The 18953-nt window shown below is 34.7% G+C and overlaps 3 protein-coding genes across 3 annotated transcripts in view; 2 read left to right on the forward strand and 1 right to left on the reverse strand.

Annotated features, from left to right (window-relative positions):
- Positions 1–1905: 1905 nt before the first annotated feature.
- LOC118737646 (ruvB-like helicase 1) lies at positions 1906–3700 on the forward strand. Its single transcript, XM_036468296.1, has 3 exons — positions 1906–2934; positions 2987–3185; positions 3245–3700. The coding sequence occupies exons 1-3, from the start codon at positions 2118–2120 to the stop codon at positions 3597–3599; spliced, it is 1371 nt and encodes a 456-aa protein (XP_036324189.1). The 5' UTR covers positions 1906–2117; the 3' UTR covers positions 3600–3700.
- Positions 3623–5346, reverse strand: LOC118737647. The gene is made up of 3 exons (XM_036468297.1): positions 5118–5346; positions 4953–5053; positions 3623–4855 (listed from the first exon to the last, which is right to left on the reverse strand). The coding sequence occupies exons 1-3, from the start codon at positions 5167–5169 to the stop codon at positions 3908–3910; spliced, it is 1101 nt and encodes a 366-aa protein (XP_036324190.1). The 5' UTR covers positions 5170–5346; the 3' UTR covers positions 3623–3907.
- Positions 5347–7524: 2178 nt separating this feature from the next.
- The window catches only part of LOC118737645, a gene marked incomplete in the record, with an annotated part of 155003 nt that continues 143574 nt past the window's right edge, over positions 7525–18953 (forward strand). Inside the window, 1 exon segment of the mRNA XM_036468295.1 lies at positions 7525–9164.

Raw genomic sequence — 18953 nt, forward strand, 5'->3', positions numbered from 1 at the left:
GCAACTAACTTTAAAGTCGACTTTATTTTGACTATGACTACGGGCCATTTAATTTATCTTTCAGCCAGTGTCGCCAGGTCATTGAAGTCAGAGATCGTCAGCATGGCTCTCAAAAATCGTCATTTGCATGTAACATTCGTAAAAATATAAAAAATTTTAATAAACGGAACCAGGAAGCCCTACTGATTTTTTTCATTTTATTCTAGCTTCTGATTGCTATACGTAAAAAATAAAAATTTTAACTTTTATACGAATTTTACAAAAATATTTTTAATTACAGTAAAATTACATTTTCAGCTAAATTTTTTTTCAAACTTAACGATGTGCATTAAAAACTGTTCATACTAACAAGTTTTACTAAAGAATTTATTCATAATTCTCTTCACTCAATAAAATATGTACCAGTTAGGGATGTTCATTTTTCAGCTTTTTCCGATCCCGGGAATAGATATTCATTACTTTGCAACAAATTAAATCGAAAAAATTGCTTCTATATTGTTTGAGAAGCTCGCCTACCATAAAATAAGTAATAAATAAATGGGTGTGAAACCTACTTTTTTTATTTATGTAGCGCTTCTATTTTTTCTCTCTGTCGTCAGGATTTTTTTTACTGGACATTGTAATTTCAACGATACGATTAATTCCAAAAATTATTTAGAAAGTTCAATGAAATGTAGAAAAAAATGCAAGAGGAAATTTCTTTAGAATTTTTTGGATTCGCAAAGACGGATAGGTAATTTTTAAACAGATTAAGTTATATAGAGTTGATATAAGTCCTTGACATATAATTTTTTCAAAAACAAATATTGCGAAATGTCAAGGATAAAATTTCAAAAGTAATTTTCGATACTTACTAGTCCTTCTGCGTCAAAAACTTGAATCTGTTTAAATTCTACAGGATTTCCTCCTTAATTTGATACCCATACTTTTTCTTTAAGCACATTTCTCTGAATTTTTCAAATCATTTTTGAACTACTGACTTCAGAATCAAAAGCTTAAAACGCAATTTTACTATATTTGGCCCATAGTTCGCGAATATATTGATTTTTGTTATTAACATTTTTATTATTAATTATTAAATAAAAAAGAAAAATAGCCAATATTGGTCAAGAAAATGAGTTTCTGTTATTGTCATCAGTGAAAATTACAAATCCCGAAAATCCCGGGATTTTTGCCAACAATCACGGAATTTTTGGTACCTTAAAAAGGTACCAATTTGGCCGCCAAAAACTACACAAATAGTGATGAAACAAAGATAAAGAAAACTACTTATCGATAACTACTATTAGTGCTGCACATGTTATAATTTCGACACAATTATGTATTAGCAGAAATGGCAAACTCTTAACAAGTGTTTACACTGTAATTTTTAGTTATCTGTGTAACTATGTGCAAAGTTGAGAACCAGCCAAATTTGCACATACAGAAAAATCGTTATGGCAATGAAAAATCTTCAAAATGACGACCAATTCAACAACCTGACAACATTGTTTTTAGCTAATGTACATAATTTTTATGCTTTTTATATTTTTACACAAAAAACCATGATTCAATAATACAAGGTTGGATAACCAGGCAATTATCTCGCTCCCGCATTCTGCCTTGGCCTGTGTTGCTTCCTTTTTTGATTTATAAAAACTAGTACTAAAATACAAGGAGAAATATTGTCTTCGTATAAAAAGGTCAACAGGCAACACTGCCGATATCTTCATCGATTGTTTCATGGAAATTGATTTTTTTACTACGCAAATTCAAGTATACATACATACAACAATACTTTACATATTTCTTTGCAGAGTTATTAAAACCTTTTTATTAAACATGTACATAGTATCAAAACGAATAAATAAAATTTCAGCAAAAAATGATAAGAAAAGTTTGATTTCGTTAAAAGCATCGATGCAAAAAATACACGGAGCAAAAATTATCGATAGTATCGTTCTTGTGAGTAGGACAATCCTAACCCTAGGTTTGACAGCCGGCCTTCAAATAAAAACAAAATAGCGTGCGCTGCGCCAAACGCCATTTGAAACTTCCCCAAAAATAAAAGGCAAAAGTTAGATCGATAAAGTCTAGACACGCATTAAAATTAATAAAACTTACTTATTCCAATCAATATGAAGATCGAGGAAGTGAAAAGCACTGTGCGCACTCAACGCATCGCAGCACACAGCCACGTGAAAGGTCTGGGACTGGATGAGAATGGCGTGCCACTGCCAATCGCCGCTGGTCTGGTAGGGCAAAAGACTGCACGCGAAGCCGCCGGTATTGTTTTAGATCTTATTAAGTCCAAGAAAATGGCTGGTCGTGCGTTGTTGTTAGCCGGACCACCAGGTACAGGCAAGACGGCAATAGCTCTAGCTATTGCTCAAGAATTGGGTAATAAAGTACCCTTTTGTCCCATGGTCGGCTCTGAAGTATTCAGCAGCGAAATCAAAAAAACTGAAGTTTTGATGGAAAATTTCCGACGTTCAATTGGCTTGCGCATACGCGAAACGAAGGAAGTGTATGAGGGTGAAGTGACTGAATTGACACCTGTCGAAACTGAGAATCCAATGGGCGGTTATGGCAAAACTATCAGCAACGTGGTAATTGGTCTGAAGACGGCAAAAGGTACTAAACAGTTGAAGCTCGATCCAAGCATTTTCGAGTCACTGCAGAAGGAAAAAGTGGAAGTGGGTGATGTAATTTATATTGAAGCGAATAGTGGCGCTGTAAAACGGCAGGGACGCAGCGACACTTTTGCAACTGAATTCGACTTGGAAACTGAGGAATATGTACCTCTGCCGAAAGGTGATGTACACAAGAAGAAGGAAGTAATACAGGATGTCACATTACACGATTTGGATGTTGCAAATGCACGCCCACAAGGCGGGCAAGACGTGCTCTCAATGATGGGTCAGTTGATGAAGCCAAAGAAAACAGAAATTACAGGTAAGAAATATCTACATAGAATGATAAATTATTAGTACTAAAATTTCTGCAGACAAATTGCGTATGGAGATTAACAAAGTAGTAAACAAGTATATCGATCAGGGTATTGCCGAACTAGTACCAGGCGTACTCTTCATAGACGAAATACATATGCTTGACTTGGAAACATTCACATATTTACATAAATCTCTTGAATCACCTATAGCGCCTATTGTAATCTTTGCCACGAACCGCGGACGTTGTGTCATACGGTATTTTTCCCATTATATAAATATTGTTTTTATAGATTCAATTCTTCTGCATTTTCCAGCGGCACAACTGATATCGTATCTCCGCATGGTATACCACTAGATTTACTTGATCGATTACTAATCATACGCACATTGCCATATTCATCCTCGGAAATGGAACAAATTATAAAGCTACGTGCCCAAACGGAAGGCCTTCAGTTGGAAGGATCAGCATTCAGCCGTCTCAGTGACATTGGCAGCACATCTACTTTACGCTATGCTGTGCAACTGCTTACGCCAGCACATCAAATGACCAAGGTGAATGGACGAACACAGATTACAAAAGAGGACATCGACGATGTACACTCATTGTTTCTGGATGCGAAACGCTCCTCCAAACACTTGTCAGAGAAGAATAACAAATTCATGATGTAATAACAATTAAATGGGAGAGCGCATGCATTAATTTTACTTTGTTTATTTCCAAGAAAATATAATTCCTTAAACGTAAATACATTTTAAAATATGTGATTTAAGGCTTCCTTTTTTTATAATGCTCATTCTAACATAGATAAAGCCAAACGCTTTTTAATACATCTTTTTGATTTGGAAAATGTTGGGACTGCTTGACCACAGAGTTCATGAATTCATGTTTATCATATTGATTATTCGATGGCAAATTCATTTTTAAATCCAATAAATCATTTTTAGTTTGAAGGTTTACTTCATAATTCTCTCGCCATTTAATTTTTGCATAGTATGAGTATGTGCGCAATGTCCTGCTGTTCCTTCAATCGTGCCATGAAACTACTGACGCACCTTTTTCGATGTTTGGCAAATTTGGCAGCGTTTTTACAACGACGCAAACAAATATTACAACGATGTAAATAATTTGATTTTGTTCTCAAAGGTCTTTTAAGCACTACTGTGCGGTCAAGTGTGAAAGTTACACAAGCACGCCTGCGTTGTTGTCGTAGATGTTTACCTATATGATCATTCAGTGCGTCCATTGACCTATGCATTGAGCCACACCAGAAAATGGGGCATTGCTGATTTTTTCTACGTCGCCTTTTACTTCTCCGCTCCTTCATTTCGCAATCGTGGGATAGCATTAAAGTTTGATGTTCAAATTGCAAACCACACAAATGACACAGAACAGGTGGCCCGTAATGCAGAGCCAAATGTTTTAGCATTCGTTCCGTATTTTTTTCTACCTGTCCACACACCATACACTCCCTCTTGCCGTTTAAGTAAAATATGGACTTTTCTCTGGTAAATCTTAAAAACTTTTGTTTTACGTCAGTTTTCTTCTCTATGGATTCTTCATTACTCCGAGACGTTCTTACAAATGCCAGGTCGTCGTCTAGATTGCATTGAATACCTATTGCTGTCATTTGTTTCGAAGCCTTCATAGTTTGCTGTGCTCGATCACGACAAGGGTAAGGACTATCGGTTGAAACGAATGCATCAACTAAATCTGGCTTAATCATAGACGCTGCGTCTTCCAATTTTGGTGGAGGTGACGTTTGCGTAGCAATTGGGAAAGACATATTTCGGTTATTAAGTTCACTTTGTTCATCAGTTATCGGTAACAAAGTTTGTGCTGAATATATTTTGCGTTGCGTTGCTATCTGCTGTGTTATAAAACGAGTTTCAACGACTATCATTTGGGGTAGCTCCATCCAGAAGTTCTGTGAAAATAGAGAAATAAACAATAACATACATTTCAAAGATGGCCGCGGGCGCGAAGCAGTTAAGTAAAGAAAACAATGTAAACGAACATGGTACCTTTGAGGACGTTATGGACTTGTGTACGGTAGGCATATTAACACCATTTCCAAGTAAACTTCTAGTTTCGGCATCAAGGTTCGCCACTGGTGAATCCATGTCTGCATTGTTTGTAAACTCGATATTAGGAATATATGAGCAGATAAAATAAATTTACCAACTCACCTGAGGATTCCAATGTTACTGTAATGATGGGTTCAGCTGAGCTATTGTTCATAGTGCTGCTTAATTTCCCGTGACTTTCTACAAACAGACAAATAACATAATGTGACCGCTAAGCAAACAGGTGGGTATTTCTTTCCTAACATGCAAAAAACTTATGTTCTTAAGATTTCCTTCCCACGCGCGTATATTTGAAGCTTGCAATAAACATTTGCCAAAGTATAGGCTTCAATAATGTCAGGGTTGCATCTAATTTTCAAATGTTTATCGATCTTCAATCAACCCCATTCTACATTTCGATTACGTTCCCGCTTTCCGCTCCAAAATAATCGGAATTTCCGAACTGATCGAACACAAGATTGCGCCATGAACCAATTAGAACAGATCTGACCGGTTGAGAAGCAACCATTTGTAATAGCAATTGAGAAAAAAGTGTGTGACGTTCGTAATTTCGAAGTTTGCTATTTCTGTTTTGCTTCTTTCTTTATGTGTATTTTGTCGGTGATTTTTAAGTGATTTTTTGTGCAAATGTAATTAAAATGAAGTGCGCGGTGATTGGATGCAAAAACACGTACAAAAATAATAAATTGGTTAGCACAAACATGTGCACAACATTGCTTGCATTTTTTCTTTATGCTTCGTCTTCATATTCTTTGTTTACTTTTCACAGAAATTAACATGGCGCCGAAATTACAAACGTCAGCCAAAAAATTACTTTTTTCTTTTGCTTCATCCTGTCAGATCTAGTGTAGTTGGATCATGAGGTTGAGCATTCACGGCGGCGATGACATTTCAGGACTAAAAGCAAACAAAGCCGTATAGTAAGATAAAAGAAACTGTTAAAGTAATCAATTGGCGTGGCGAAATTTCAGTATTGGAAAAACAGCTGGTCAACGTTAATATTTCTAAGGTCGGTGTTATGCAGACATTTTGTTTGGCGAACTGCGTGCAATTGTTGTTGCAGCAAATTCGGAGAGAGCGAGTTTGGCGACTCTCACAGCAAACTAATTTTGTTTGGTCAAACTGCAGCAAATTCGGTGTTGTCATACACAAAAATTTTAAATTTTGCGCGTTATGTACATCTGAAATTCTCATTTCGTGTTGGCAATAGCCATGAAAACCATAATGAACGTGCAACCCTGTGCCAAACTCGACATAACCACCTCCGAGCAAACTAAGCAGCAGCCATTTAATTTGGCAAACAAAAGTTTGTCTGCATAACACCGACCTAACAAAGTTGTGCGGCGAAATAACAGAAAAGAGAGTAAATTTTTGTAATAAAATTGTGTGCAGTAATTTCATCGAAAAAACTAACAGCTGGTGAGAAAAGCTCTCAGCCCACAATCCCAAAACTCGTTTTAAAGCGTTTTCGTTTGCGGTCCGTACGTGGTATAAGTTCGCCAGTAACTTATGGTCTGATTATGGCAACTTAACGTTACTTACGGCTCTAAATTAAAAATTCTGTTAAATGGATGTTGCTTATAATTGAACAGCCGAAACTTAACGTAACTTAATGCCAAGGCGAAATCTGTTTCATTTTGATTCTCTAAGTTCTACTTTCCGTTAAGTTAAGTTAAGTTGCCATAATTAGGCTTTTAGGGTTTACACCGGACAATATTGTCAAGACAATTACGTCAAAATGATGTGTTTGTTGTAAACACGACGACTTCATATAACAACAAACACATCATTTTGACATAATTGTCTTGACAATATTGTCCGTGTCAACCCTAAAGCCCTGTATGCAGCTCTCAAGAAAAGCAAAAACTCCATATAAAATGATGTACAAGAAATGGCTAAAAAACTTTCTTGAGTCAAATTTCCTTAAGGCAGTACGAAGTTCTTAAGAAATTTACTACACTTTCTACTACAGTTTTCTAAAGTTTTTTGTGAAAAAAGAGCATAAGGCAACCCAGGTTTGCAACAGAAATATATGCCCGTTCCATTATTTCTTGAGGAATTTCAATTTTTACTTGACCGTTTTCTTGAGAGCTGCATACAGGGCTTTACTCAACTGAGCTAAGGTAGTGACAAATCGAGCTGTCACCACTGATACCACCTTGTATTATTGGATCATGAACACCACCTTGTATGACTACGCCTTGACGTTTACAATTCACACCTCGATTATTGAACACACCCCCAGGGTTGCAAAAATAGTTACAAACTTGAAAGTTTCTGATGATATGTTAACGTATATTTCAAACGCATTCTGTTTATTCAGGCTGTGAAATGTTATTATCCGGAATGTATAAAGAAACGTAGCCTTTGTTACAGCTTGCTGTTGCCTTACATTGTCTAATTAGTTAATTTTAAGCTTAAAATTTACATTGGCAACACTCTCAGCCATTATGAACGACGACGCAATGTTCACGGCGCAGCGTCTACGCTTCAGTCGGCTTCGTTCACCGTCTCGATGCGGTTTGTTTTGTCTGATTGGGAAATTCGGTCTTTACGGTGCTTCAAAGTGGAGAATATACTTATATATATATATTGACAATACAAACAAATGCCAATCAGATTTTGGCCAAGTTTAACTGCACTCAAGTTAGTTTTACCAGAAAATTTGTTTATTTTGGCCTAGTGCATGTGAAAACACAAAAAATCTAAAAGAAATTATTGGGCAATGAGCTGAATTGTGTAATTTTAGAAACGTCTGGCAGACAGCTATTTGTAGCGTTAAAGAGAGGCCATCCGAAGTTGAAGAGCACGCGCGTACGACGAGTGGAAACAGCGCCCATTACGAGATCCATTTTCAAATTTAGCAACTGTGCCCCATACCCTGCATACAGCCCCTGGCCCAACAAAAAAATATAGAAGAAGTGGCTGTCCGTATCTGACTCCAAGCAACAACAACAGAAGCAATTAGTGTTTTTGATCAATGCTGTTACCATTGTTGCTCTTGTACACGATCCCCACATACCGTGCTGTGCAGTTTACTCGCTCGACAAACGTAATAAACCACCATCAATGCCACCATACAAACGCCATTACCTAACACCAATACACGCACCCAATCACCGCCCACACTGACGCCCAAGTCAGATGTTCAACGATTTTGTTGTTGTGGTTTCGTGAAATTAGTCGTTACTCTGCCTTTGTCATCGTATTTGTTGCCTTGCTTTTGGATAACGCCGTCGCCGTCTCTGCCGCTAAATGTGTTGTACTAACTTAATTTTCGGCATGGCTTTGCGCACAGGCTTCGGCCGACGTCAACAGTAGCAGCGCAGAGTTGCAGCTTATTTGACGTTGCGTACAAAATAAAACAAAAACAGAAAGCAATAAAATATAAACATTGAAAAGCAATTACACACATGCATATATAAGATTGGTACATAAATACATACATATTACGTCCTCGATAAAAGTAGAGTTGGTGATGAAACGGAAAACTATGCGTAAAATTGTTATATTCATTGAATAACCAGTGAAGTTTGAGTCACTTGCGCCTCTTTTTTTAACCAACCAGTTCGCCCGCGTACGTTTTATCAAGTGTTCAGGTGAACAGCACGATTATACATACATATGAACATACATATAAAAAAAGAATTACAATATCACCTCCAGTAGACCAAAGCGGCGAGCTGTTGTACGCCAACGATAACGAATAATTAATAAAAATTGTAAGTAATACGTAGCGCCGCGAAGTATCGCACCGGAAGCACGTTCGCAACCATTACAGACAGCGGATATGGTATGTTTGTATGTACATATGTATTTTTGAATGAATACAATTTCAAGTTTCGTAAAAACGTGGCCAAACCAGCCAAATAAAGAAAACAGTGCATGAATCCTCAATTTTTAAAGACTGCGAAGACCAAAGCATGCAATACAACAACCATCTGACAAAGGAGGTACATATGAAATACCTATTAAAATTGTGAGGTGTAAAAAGTGAAACTTAAGTTCATAGTGGGTGTAAGTACATATGTACATATGCATGTCCGTATGTAAATGTTTACATAAATTTAAGTGGTAAGCTGTGCATCTACTATCTGCCACCCCATCCGAATGATATAAATTTGCAGTTGAAGGCTGCTTATGATACGGGTAAGTGGCTTCTAGTTTTAATTATAAAATAATGAACAGGTAAATAAATATATTATTGTGATATCTACTATCTCTACATACATATTTAGGTTTGTGCATTTATTCTTGGTAGCTATTTAAGCAATTTCTCTCGTGAAACATGCCCCAAAACCCGGTTGATGCTCGCCTAAAATTTGCTCTACAAAAAAGTAAACAAATTTTGCCAATAATAATCAGACAGAAGTTCCTAAAAAATCGCCGTGATTTTGGATAATTTTTATTCGGAATGTGTTACGCACTTTTTCCATGCAAAAAAAAAAAATTTCGAACAAACTTAAACTTCCTTCTACTAAAACTTACTGGGTAAAAAAATTGAAAATCTATGCAATTTTGCAGAATTTTTATGATTTTAGTTCAAAATTTGAAAAATGAATTTATATGGTGTTTGTCATGATTCAATAATGAAAGGTTTTGTAAGAAAAACTTTCTCTCGCTCTAATTTTATCAATGACACTCCCACCCTACTCCTAAAAACAAAAACAGTGATATTTCTTTTCCAAATATCTTTGCAAGTTTTAAGAACATTTTTAAATTGTTAGTAGTGAAATTTTTACTTTTTAAATTTGAAGAAATGTTGGTTCTTCATTCGCTGGCGCCAACAAGACAAAATGGTTGAGCATCGTTGGACTACAGAAATTCAATGTAGGCTAAAAAAACGAAATTCCCTTAAATGCCGAAATATATTTGTCGATATTCGTGGAGACCTCTTGATTCTGCCAAGTCGCTGTAAAGTAAAGCATGCAATGGTTTTGGTAAATGAGCCAACGAAGGTATCCTGGTGTCTCCGAATGAGGCTTTGACGCAATATAACATTGCCAAACCGCATCCATAGGCCCAATCGTCACACGACAGTTCGGTTTAGTCAATGGCACGATGTATGTAATTGCACACTTAAAAGGTTTACGCACGAGGCGAATGTTGGCTGGCGACCAACTTTGTTGAAAGCGATTAGTTGAAAGTAGAATGCAAAGTTGAACAATGCAAACGCCTTTTTATGGCGAATATTTTTTATATTTTTTTATATTTTGATATTTTTAATCATTAAATTTTGTTTCGGGCAACCCGGCGAATGGTTAATATTCTGACAGTTGTATAGTCTCCCCAGAATATTAAAAGTGCGACATCAAAGAATTCGAATTACCATATTCGAAACAATCGAGCCATATCCGCGAAGGAAACGTAAGCTCCAAATTTTTATATTTGCCGTTTTTTTTTGTTTAATAAATACTGCATATTTTCCACAAACAAATAGCTTCTTCATATCCATCATCTGGCAAACAAATACAACAAAAAAAAAGCTGAAAGTGGACCATCCTCCATCCATTCTCGAGTTATGCGCCATCTGACGTACGCGAGTTTGGTATATACATAGAAATATTTATTTTCCATAAAATCGGGGGTTATATTCGATGTAAATAAGCTTGTTTAAATTAAATAATTAAATCAAATTCGCTTTTGTTTTAAAATACCACCATTCACTATTATCCACACCTTTTTATGGAATTTAGCTCCCATTTTAGGAAGTGTAATTGAATTCTTCCCCTTTTTCTCCTGCTTCCATAAACCATCCCTGTGGGTGGGAGTGCCAAATTTTAGAAAAATGCTACTTACAAAACCTTTAATAATTGAATCATGGGTGTTTGTTATATAATGAGCTATAATAAAAAATTAATATTAAATAAACGAAAGAAAAATAGGCAAAAACTGTAAAAACGTCGTGCCCTATTTATTTTTCCACTACTGTATGTATGTATGTACATAGGTATGTACCACGCCGATGATAAAACCTGAATGGCTTTGGTAATAACGAGGGTTAGGATTTTAAGGCACTAAAAACTTGAAAAAGGCAAAATGAGCTTTGAAAGAGGCAAACAAAGGCATTTATTTTTAACCGATTTCCCAAAAAGGAGAAGGTTATCAATTCGTCGGGATATATATTTTTTTATATGATATCTACCGCATAACTTTGGATCACGTTAACCGATTTCTATAATTGTTTTTTTAAAGAAGGGTGTTACCTCACAGGTGCCCCCTACTAGTTTGGCTTAAATCCTATCATTGGATCATGAAGAAATTAACGATAATCTTGAATTTTTATGTGAGAATTAGAATCGGTTTTGTTTTTGCGTAAACATTTTTTGTTTAATTTTGTTATATAAGTACATATGGATGCACATACCTTTATGTGCAATGTGCATGTCCAATTAACCCGCATCCATCGCTTGTATCAAATTGATGCAAATTTCGAAAACATATTAAAATATTAAGTAGTTAATGTTTTCTATGAAGCATTTTTATTTTTATTACCAGAAAATGAATAAACGTTGGTCTTTAATAAAAATTGAAAAAAATCCAACATTTCATTGAATACTACCTAGGTTATTTTTCCCTATGTACCAAATTGATGCACAACGTAATTTGTGTTAAAAATGGATGCGGGTTAAATATACAAAAAAAAAAAATATACAGTGGTCAAAAAATTTAAGCCGAACCACTTTTTGCCAAGTTTTAACATATCATTTTTGTTGTTATTTAATCTTGGTTATTTTTTTAATTAAAATATAGTTTATTCTTTAACAAACCCCGTGTAAATCTAAGTTTCCCACTTTCTGCTTTTAAAATTCTAAAAGATCAAGCGTAATTTTTAGCCATATGTAACTTGTACTTTATTCTACTAGAATGCAATGGGCTACAAAACTGAGACTCAGAATCTTCTAGGAAATCTAGTTAAAAAAGCTCGAAATTTTACAATTTTTTTTTTTTAATATTGCACAAAGTTTTAAGGCGCTGCCACTCGATTGGTTAATTTGTACAGATTAGTATCTTTTTATATTCGGCTATTGGTACAAAATAAAAAAAATGTGACGACAAAAATTGTTATAGTCACAAGATTGGTATAATACAGCAATCTTCGCCATTATCGAACAATCGTCAGCATAAAGGACAATCGAGACTTCCTCTGGTGGTTGAGGAAGCATAGAGATGTAAAAGTTTAACAGTAGTGGGAAAAGGACACCACCCCGTAGAACCCCCTGTTTTATTTTAGTAGGTTTGCTAGATTTGTCTCTAAAGATTACTGATGAGCGACTTAACGACTTACAGCGACTCTCGACCTGTGAATGCCGTATACTGCCGCAGGTTAAACACGTACCTGAGCAGAGTCAACGCAGATGTGCCCGGCCTGCGGAGAGTCGCCACATGACTCACGGCACCTTTTCGCATGCACCCAAAACCCCTATGGACAACATTGATGAACATGCCGATCTGGGCGGGCTGGAGTAGCCGCCACAACAACAACAACAACGCGGCGAAACACCCGAATATACATATGTTGCAATATGTATAATATTTTATATGGGATTGGGCCTACTGATTTCGTAAACGGCACCAAAATTTTTCCGCCACGTCAAGATTCGAGATACAGGGTGCTGAAGGTTTTCATGATTTATCCCAACATAGGAAGTATTTTTGGCTTTATCTTCCGTAACACCTATATTGTAGCCTGCACTTTTAGGAAAAACAATTAGTAAAAAATGTTAATGTTTTAGTTGTAAAAGTATTATTTGAACTCCGCTGTGTAGAAAAAGAATTTTTTTTTCAAGTTTTAAATATCTATCTTTACCAGCAACTAAGAGATTCCACGTTAAGGTGACAATAAACATTTTGGGGTTGTGTACATTGGATGAAATATCTCTTTTTATATGGATTTGGATCCGCTGATTCCGAAACTGACTTTACCCATACCTCTACATTTTGAGATACAGGGTGCTGAAGGTTTCCATGACTTTGTCCCTAAATGGGCCTATGGTATAAATTTCTGCTTTGTGGCCGACGCTAATTACGGTTAAAAAGTATTTTTTTTTATTGAGTATCCTATGATTCCTACAGTTTAGTAAAAAAACAAAATTCTTTAACCCTTGACGACCGAGGGGTCTAAAAGGGCGACTTTTGTTATACTAATTTTGAATTAAAACCTAAAAAGTTTGAATTCTTAATCTCTCTGTTTTCTAAAAGTTTATAAAATGAGCAACCTTTGCAGCAACAAAATTATAAACAGCCTTTTGGTTCTTCTCTTTATAAGTAAAAGTAATAATTAAAGGACCTAAAAATATTTAGCTGGTCACGATCTCGCTGCGCGCTTAATCCGCAGTACTGCCCTCTGCCAAGGCACAATTTTGATCGTCTGTCTAAGAAAATAGGAACCAGAGTTATCACTACAAAAATCTTTTGCCTACAAAAAATTCTGCCAAATGAGGTCTAAACCTACCAAAAGTGATGATTCGTATTTTAAGTGAATTTTTAACATGCTCATAAATTAGGCCAATTTGCAAAGTATCTTGAGTCTATTAGATATGTACATACATATTTTATCTTAAAGGGCTACTTCGAAGTGTGACATTACATATTTTAATATTACATGAAGATTTTAATTTCGAAACAGTATAAGTTAGGTTATTTGGCAAAATTATTTAAGGGTTATTGACCCGAAAATTGTTTATAAAAAGCACAGAGCAGATATCTGCATACATTTTGTGTATTGTACGTAAACGCGAACATCGCACAGAGACTTTAATCCCCGGCGATCCCAGCATTATATGTATATATGTACATATATATATCACTGCAAATAAAAACCAAACTACATAAACACATCGGATCCAGGAAAGATGTGCTTTCGCCAAATGAAATTGCCCAACATTTAATTCCCTGGCAGCTAGCGAATGTTCATTATGTACGTACATGTGGACATAAAAATATGTAGTAGATACAGAGTACATGCAGCCACATACTTACTTATGTGCATAAATACATATACATATGTATTTTGTATGTACATACATGCATATGTACTTATGTATATATATGCCAGCGGTTTTGCGTAGACGCTATTTACTTATCTTGTTAGATTTTTGTTTTTGCCAATTGGCTTAGCTTACTTGCGCTATAATTTGCAAAAATGTTTCGACACTGGTTTCAAAATCTATAGCAGAAAAGTCGAACGGTCAACATTTATTTATTTATTTTTTTTGCCAAAATAAACAATGAGCGTGTGCTAACTTCTAAAGCTGAATACGTTTGTTTTTCAAAAATACCAAAAATACGAGGGCGCTACGCGAAGTACCCGCCCTGACAAAGAGAACAATAAAAAAATTTTGAAAATAGTTTTAATTACTAATTAACAAAATACATACTCTCCTTTTAGATCCATACACTTTTCCCTACTAAGGGCCATTTTCTGAATTAACCTTTAACTTTAAAGCTCACTTTATATTTAAAGGTTGGATTGTTGAACCGATTTTTTTTTAAAGGTATACCCAATACCGAGTACTGGGTACCGACAATTCAACACATGACCACTGTCAAGTTCCTCAAAAAATATCTTCATTGTTGGCAAATCTTTTAACACCTACATAACCATTTTTTCAGATTTGGAAAAAGAAAATAATCTAAGACAGCCCTTTTCCAACTTCTACTAAATATAAATTTCCAAATACTAGCGAGTCAAAAACAACTTGTTCTTCCGTAAAACTGGCTGTTAGACCTTTCAGATGAGAGTGACTGAGAGCGTTCACTATGGATTGCTGTTTAAAAAATACTTATTTACATAGTACTTAACTATTATAAAATTTATAATTTATCTTTTAAATGCCAGTATTTATATGTTAGGTCGGGTACTTTTGGGACAGCCCTCGTATATATGTTCATGCATACATACATACGTACATTAAATTAAGCTAAACTGTGTACACATGTTTTCACACTTATGTACATACATACATATGTATGAGTTATTATTCGTAAAATGAACCCCCTCCACTCTCCAATATCTTTTCAAGTAAAAAAAAATCGATGATCAGGAGTGCCGTTGTTTGAAATTCAATATGGCGGATACAGTTTCGAAAAATGAAACTGACGGCGGAAAAATATTTAAAAATTTATCGAATTCGCCATATTGGATTCCCATTTTAATTTTCAAAAACCTCCGTGCAACAAGTTTGAACACGTAAAATTTTTGTCCGCCATATTGAATAAAAAAAAAAACGCCACTCATAATTTAAAAGGTAACATTTTTACCGAATTTTCAAGACCAAAACCAATTTTGAAAAATATCTCATATGTATGCATATTAGATTCGACTGGGTCGCAAAAAAGGTTTAAAAATTTGCATCTTTGGAAACTCGATTTGGCTGATTTTATGGCGCCTAAATCGACAGTGTGAGGATTTCGGTGGTTATTAACAACCTTCATTCGCTTGTATGGGAACCGACCCGCTCTAATGCATATACATACATGCATATGCAAATATGTACATATGTACATTTATAAATTTCCATACATAAGAACATACGTATATACATACTATATTTGCGGATAAATGCCCTGCAGAGAAAGCTACTAGTTCGGAACGAGCTTAGTACCAATTTGCTTTGCAGCTGCACAAGTTCTTGTGCCATCCTTTTTCCATATAGGCTATTGCCATTTTTCATATTTCCAGCCGGCAAAATATCCATAAAATTCGGATGCGTCATCTTTACACTCTAAAAGATTTTTGTTTAAATTTGCGCATATTAAGATAGGTAACCAGTTTCCTCTCTTAATGAATGCAAATTTAAACACTGCTTGCTTACTTTTACTTATCATATGTGTGGCGTAGCACAAATTTAAAATTTGTTTTTTGAGTTTTAAACATTTATTGCTCACATTTTCACAGTTTACACATAAAATGTTTAAAATTTCCTCTAAAAAATTTTCATTTAAATTTACGCATATAAAGAGTGGTAACCAGTTTCCTCTCCTAGTGTGAGCAAAATTAAACAATATCTGTTTACTTTTACATATCAATTTTGTCACGTAGCGCACACAAGGGGTGGTTTTGGGGCTAAATTTATTATGATATAAGAAATTTTGAAAGAAAAAATTTTCTTTTTCATTTCTTGTGCGTCATTTTGTAAGAATTTTTCTTTTTTTATTGAGAAGTCTTTAAAGATTTTCTGCGAATGAAAACATTGTCCTAAAAATATGCAATGCATACTCAGTTGCTTTTTACACTTTACAGCCTAAAAAAGTTTACCACTGATATGTACTTAATAAGCATTCGAAGATTTAATTTGCTAACTTCGAATTCGTTCCACCAAAATGAGCTACATGATAAATATTCAAGTTCAGTTAAATTTTCGTTATTCGAATTATTAAAAAATGAGAAACCAGAAATCGACGAAAATTAATAAAAAAGTGTAAAAATTTCGTGAAATTATTTAATTTATTTATATTAAAATTCTTTTTTAAAATTTTGTATTACTTTTGAAATTTGAGTGCATCTTTAACCGTTAATTTTTTCATGATTTAATGATCGGATCTAAACCAAATTACGAGACGACCCTTAAGGTACCATTTTTCCGGTAAAAAAAAATAATTATTGGAATCGGTTCACGCGGTGCAAAGTTATGCGGTGGAAGAAATAAAAGAAGTAAAAACACTCCGAAGAATTGATAACCTCCCCTTTTTGAAGCCGGTCAAAAATTTCTTTGTAAATTTTGTGTAAAGTTCTTTGTAAATTTTATGTAAGTAAAATGCAATTGATGATACTTTAAAAAGTGTATTTATTTATTTCGTACTGTAAATAAAACTTTCATAAATGTATTTTAAAGAGCGAATTTTCAGTATTTGCTGATGATATATATGTATTTAGAAGTATAAACCCTACCCCCCCAAAAAATATATTCCTGCGAGCGCCCCTGGCACTTAGGATTTATTATTTGTAAAAAATATATTTTTACTTTCAAAATGTTTGTAATTTTAAACATTTCATGTGTATATTTTAAACAATTCATGTTCAAAATCAAATCTTGAACATCTTGTGCATATACTTGAACAGATTCTGGTTGAAAAATAAACACTTTTCAGTAGTAGTTTTACATGCACTTTTTAGAGTGTATATAATGTTCTAAAATAGTTGATTGCTATACAAAAACTCTTCAGATCATAAATTTTCGAATCTAATTTGACCGTACGATTTCTTTCTTACATTTTTTTTTCAATGAATGTGTACACAAATAAAACTTTGAAGTACAAAAGCGCGTAGCAATAAAATGCCAAACCTAGTACGCCAGGTTGCCAAAATTTTATAGAAGTAAAGCTTGTATTATTTAAAAAAGGTGCTCTCTTTTATTCCTGATTATCTCTGCTTCTTATGTCTAAGTATCGATATTTTGTTACAATTGGATGAGGGCTTGATGCCAGGAGACTCCGGTGCGCAAATATCTTTTTCGGCAGAAATGTCAGTTAAGAGGTTTTGAAGTTTGCGGTTTTGTACTTTAAACGACGATATGTATGTAACTTCGATCTCAGAACGGCAAAACCGAACAGCCGCAGTCTTCCTACGTCCTTTTAAACGCATTTTCGTGTTTGCTAGTTGCAACACTGAAAGTTTTCGAAATTATCGAACTGTTCAGTCACTGCATCAGCTCATATCAGTTAACAAACTAAGTAGTCTGTGTTAGCAACAGCTGATATGTATGAACCTATTAATCTACATACTAGAATACTTACAAATATTCAGTAGATTGGCGTTTCTCTGCAGGGAGAATTTACATTTGTGTACATTATGGCGCGATTTCCTTTCTTTACCCATACACACATAAAACATGCATATTTTTTTTTGTAGGCGACAGTCTGAGTACCTCATCTCTTTTCCTAATCTCTCTCAATTCTGTGGTGATTTTGGTATATTTTGTGTCTAAATGACGTTAATAATTTTAAAAGATTTTTGCACTGTACTTGCTTGTCGGTATTTAGTGTATTTAGTATTTAAAGGCGTGCAACAAGCGCCGAGGATCATCAGATTAACAAATTGGGGCTGACCGCCGCAATTCGCGTCTACAACATAAATATCTCTTCACAGCGTCATACGCTGAATATTAAAAGCATCAAGTTAAATTGTATTAGCTAAATTACTTTACTATATTAATTACAGTAATTCAATGATATATATGAGTCCAATTAAGGAATCACATTGGAGTTCCATGTTGAGAACTAACTTTTTCTAAACTTGAGAAAAAGTCCTGTTTTCATACAAACAAAAAATTCCCTTTTTTGTTGCGAACGCTATGATTCTCTACTTGAGATACTGCTAAGAAACAGCGTTGAAGATTTAAGAAATACCTTAGATTTAAACTTAACCTGAAGTTAAGCTCAAACCTTAATGTTTGTTGGGCCTGTGAGGATGATAGCGAGGCGAGTTTGTTTAAGGTGGTGTTACCGGTTGCTTATTGAAAATGAACAAATAAATTTTTAATCAGCAAAATAAATAAAATCAAATGAAATTATCCGGCCCTATTGTGAATTTCACGTGCGCAAATATTCCCAAAAATTATAAAGCAAAAAAAAAATTTTTTTTTCCCAATTTGGTTTTGTTTTCCATGTAAAACTATGGGGAAGATTTATTCACATGTAATTGGCGATATGGCCGATTAATGTATTTTGGAACGAATTTCCGTCATCCCTTGTCAAATTTGGTTTGGAGACAAACCGGTTTCGGCGTTGTGCCATCTTCAGTGTCATTTTTCGTTCTCGTTCTTATCAACAATTAACGCGAATTTTTACCTACTTGAAACTTGCACTCTCTTAAGCTAGAATTTAATGGCCTATGAAACTGAATACTTATAGTTTTTCTAGAAAATCTTAAAAAAAAATTTGTCGTTGTAAATTTTTGTTAAATTTTTAGAATTTTGAAGTATTTACCTACCCGGG

The sequence above is a fragment of the Rhagoletis pomonella genome, unplaced genomic scaffold (genome assembly GCF_013731165.1).
Source record: "Rhagoletis pomonella isolate Grant_MI unplaced genomic scaffold, Rhpom_1.0 Rhpom_scaffold_00004, whole genome shotgun sequence".
Classification (NCBI taxonomy): Eukaryota; Metazoa; Arthropoda; class Insecta; order Diptera; family Tephritidae; genus Rhagoletis; species Rhagoletis pomonella.

Excerpts from the sequence above, each read along its gene's own strand:
- LOC118737646 (XM_036468296.1), top strand. The coding sequence starts at position 2,118 with ATGAAGATCGAGGAAGTGAAAAGCACTGTGCGCACTCAACGCATCGCA. Across the intron at positions 2,935-2,986 it reads AAAGAAAACAGAAATTACAG|ACAAATTGCGTATGGAGATT; the intron begins GTAAGAAATATC and ends AAATTTCTGCAG. Across the intron at positions 3,186-3,244 it reads CGCGGACGTTGTGTCATACG|CGGCACAACTGATATCGTAT; the intron begins GTATTTTTCCCA and ends TGCATTTTCCAG.
- LOC118737647 (XM_036468297.1), bottom strand. The coding sequence starts at position 5,169 with ATGAACAATAGCTCAGCTGAACCCATCATTACAGTAACATTGGAATCC. Across the intron at positions 5,054-5,117 it reads AGTAACATTGGAATCCTCAG|ACATGGATTCACCAGTGGCG; the intron begins GTGAGTTGGTAA and ends CAAACAATGCAG. Across the intron at positions 4,856-4,952 it reads AGTCCATAACGTCCTCAAAG|AACTTCTGGATGGAGCTACC; the intron begins GTACCATGTTCG and ends CTATTTTCACAG.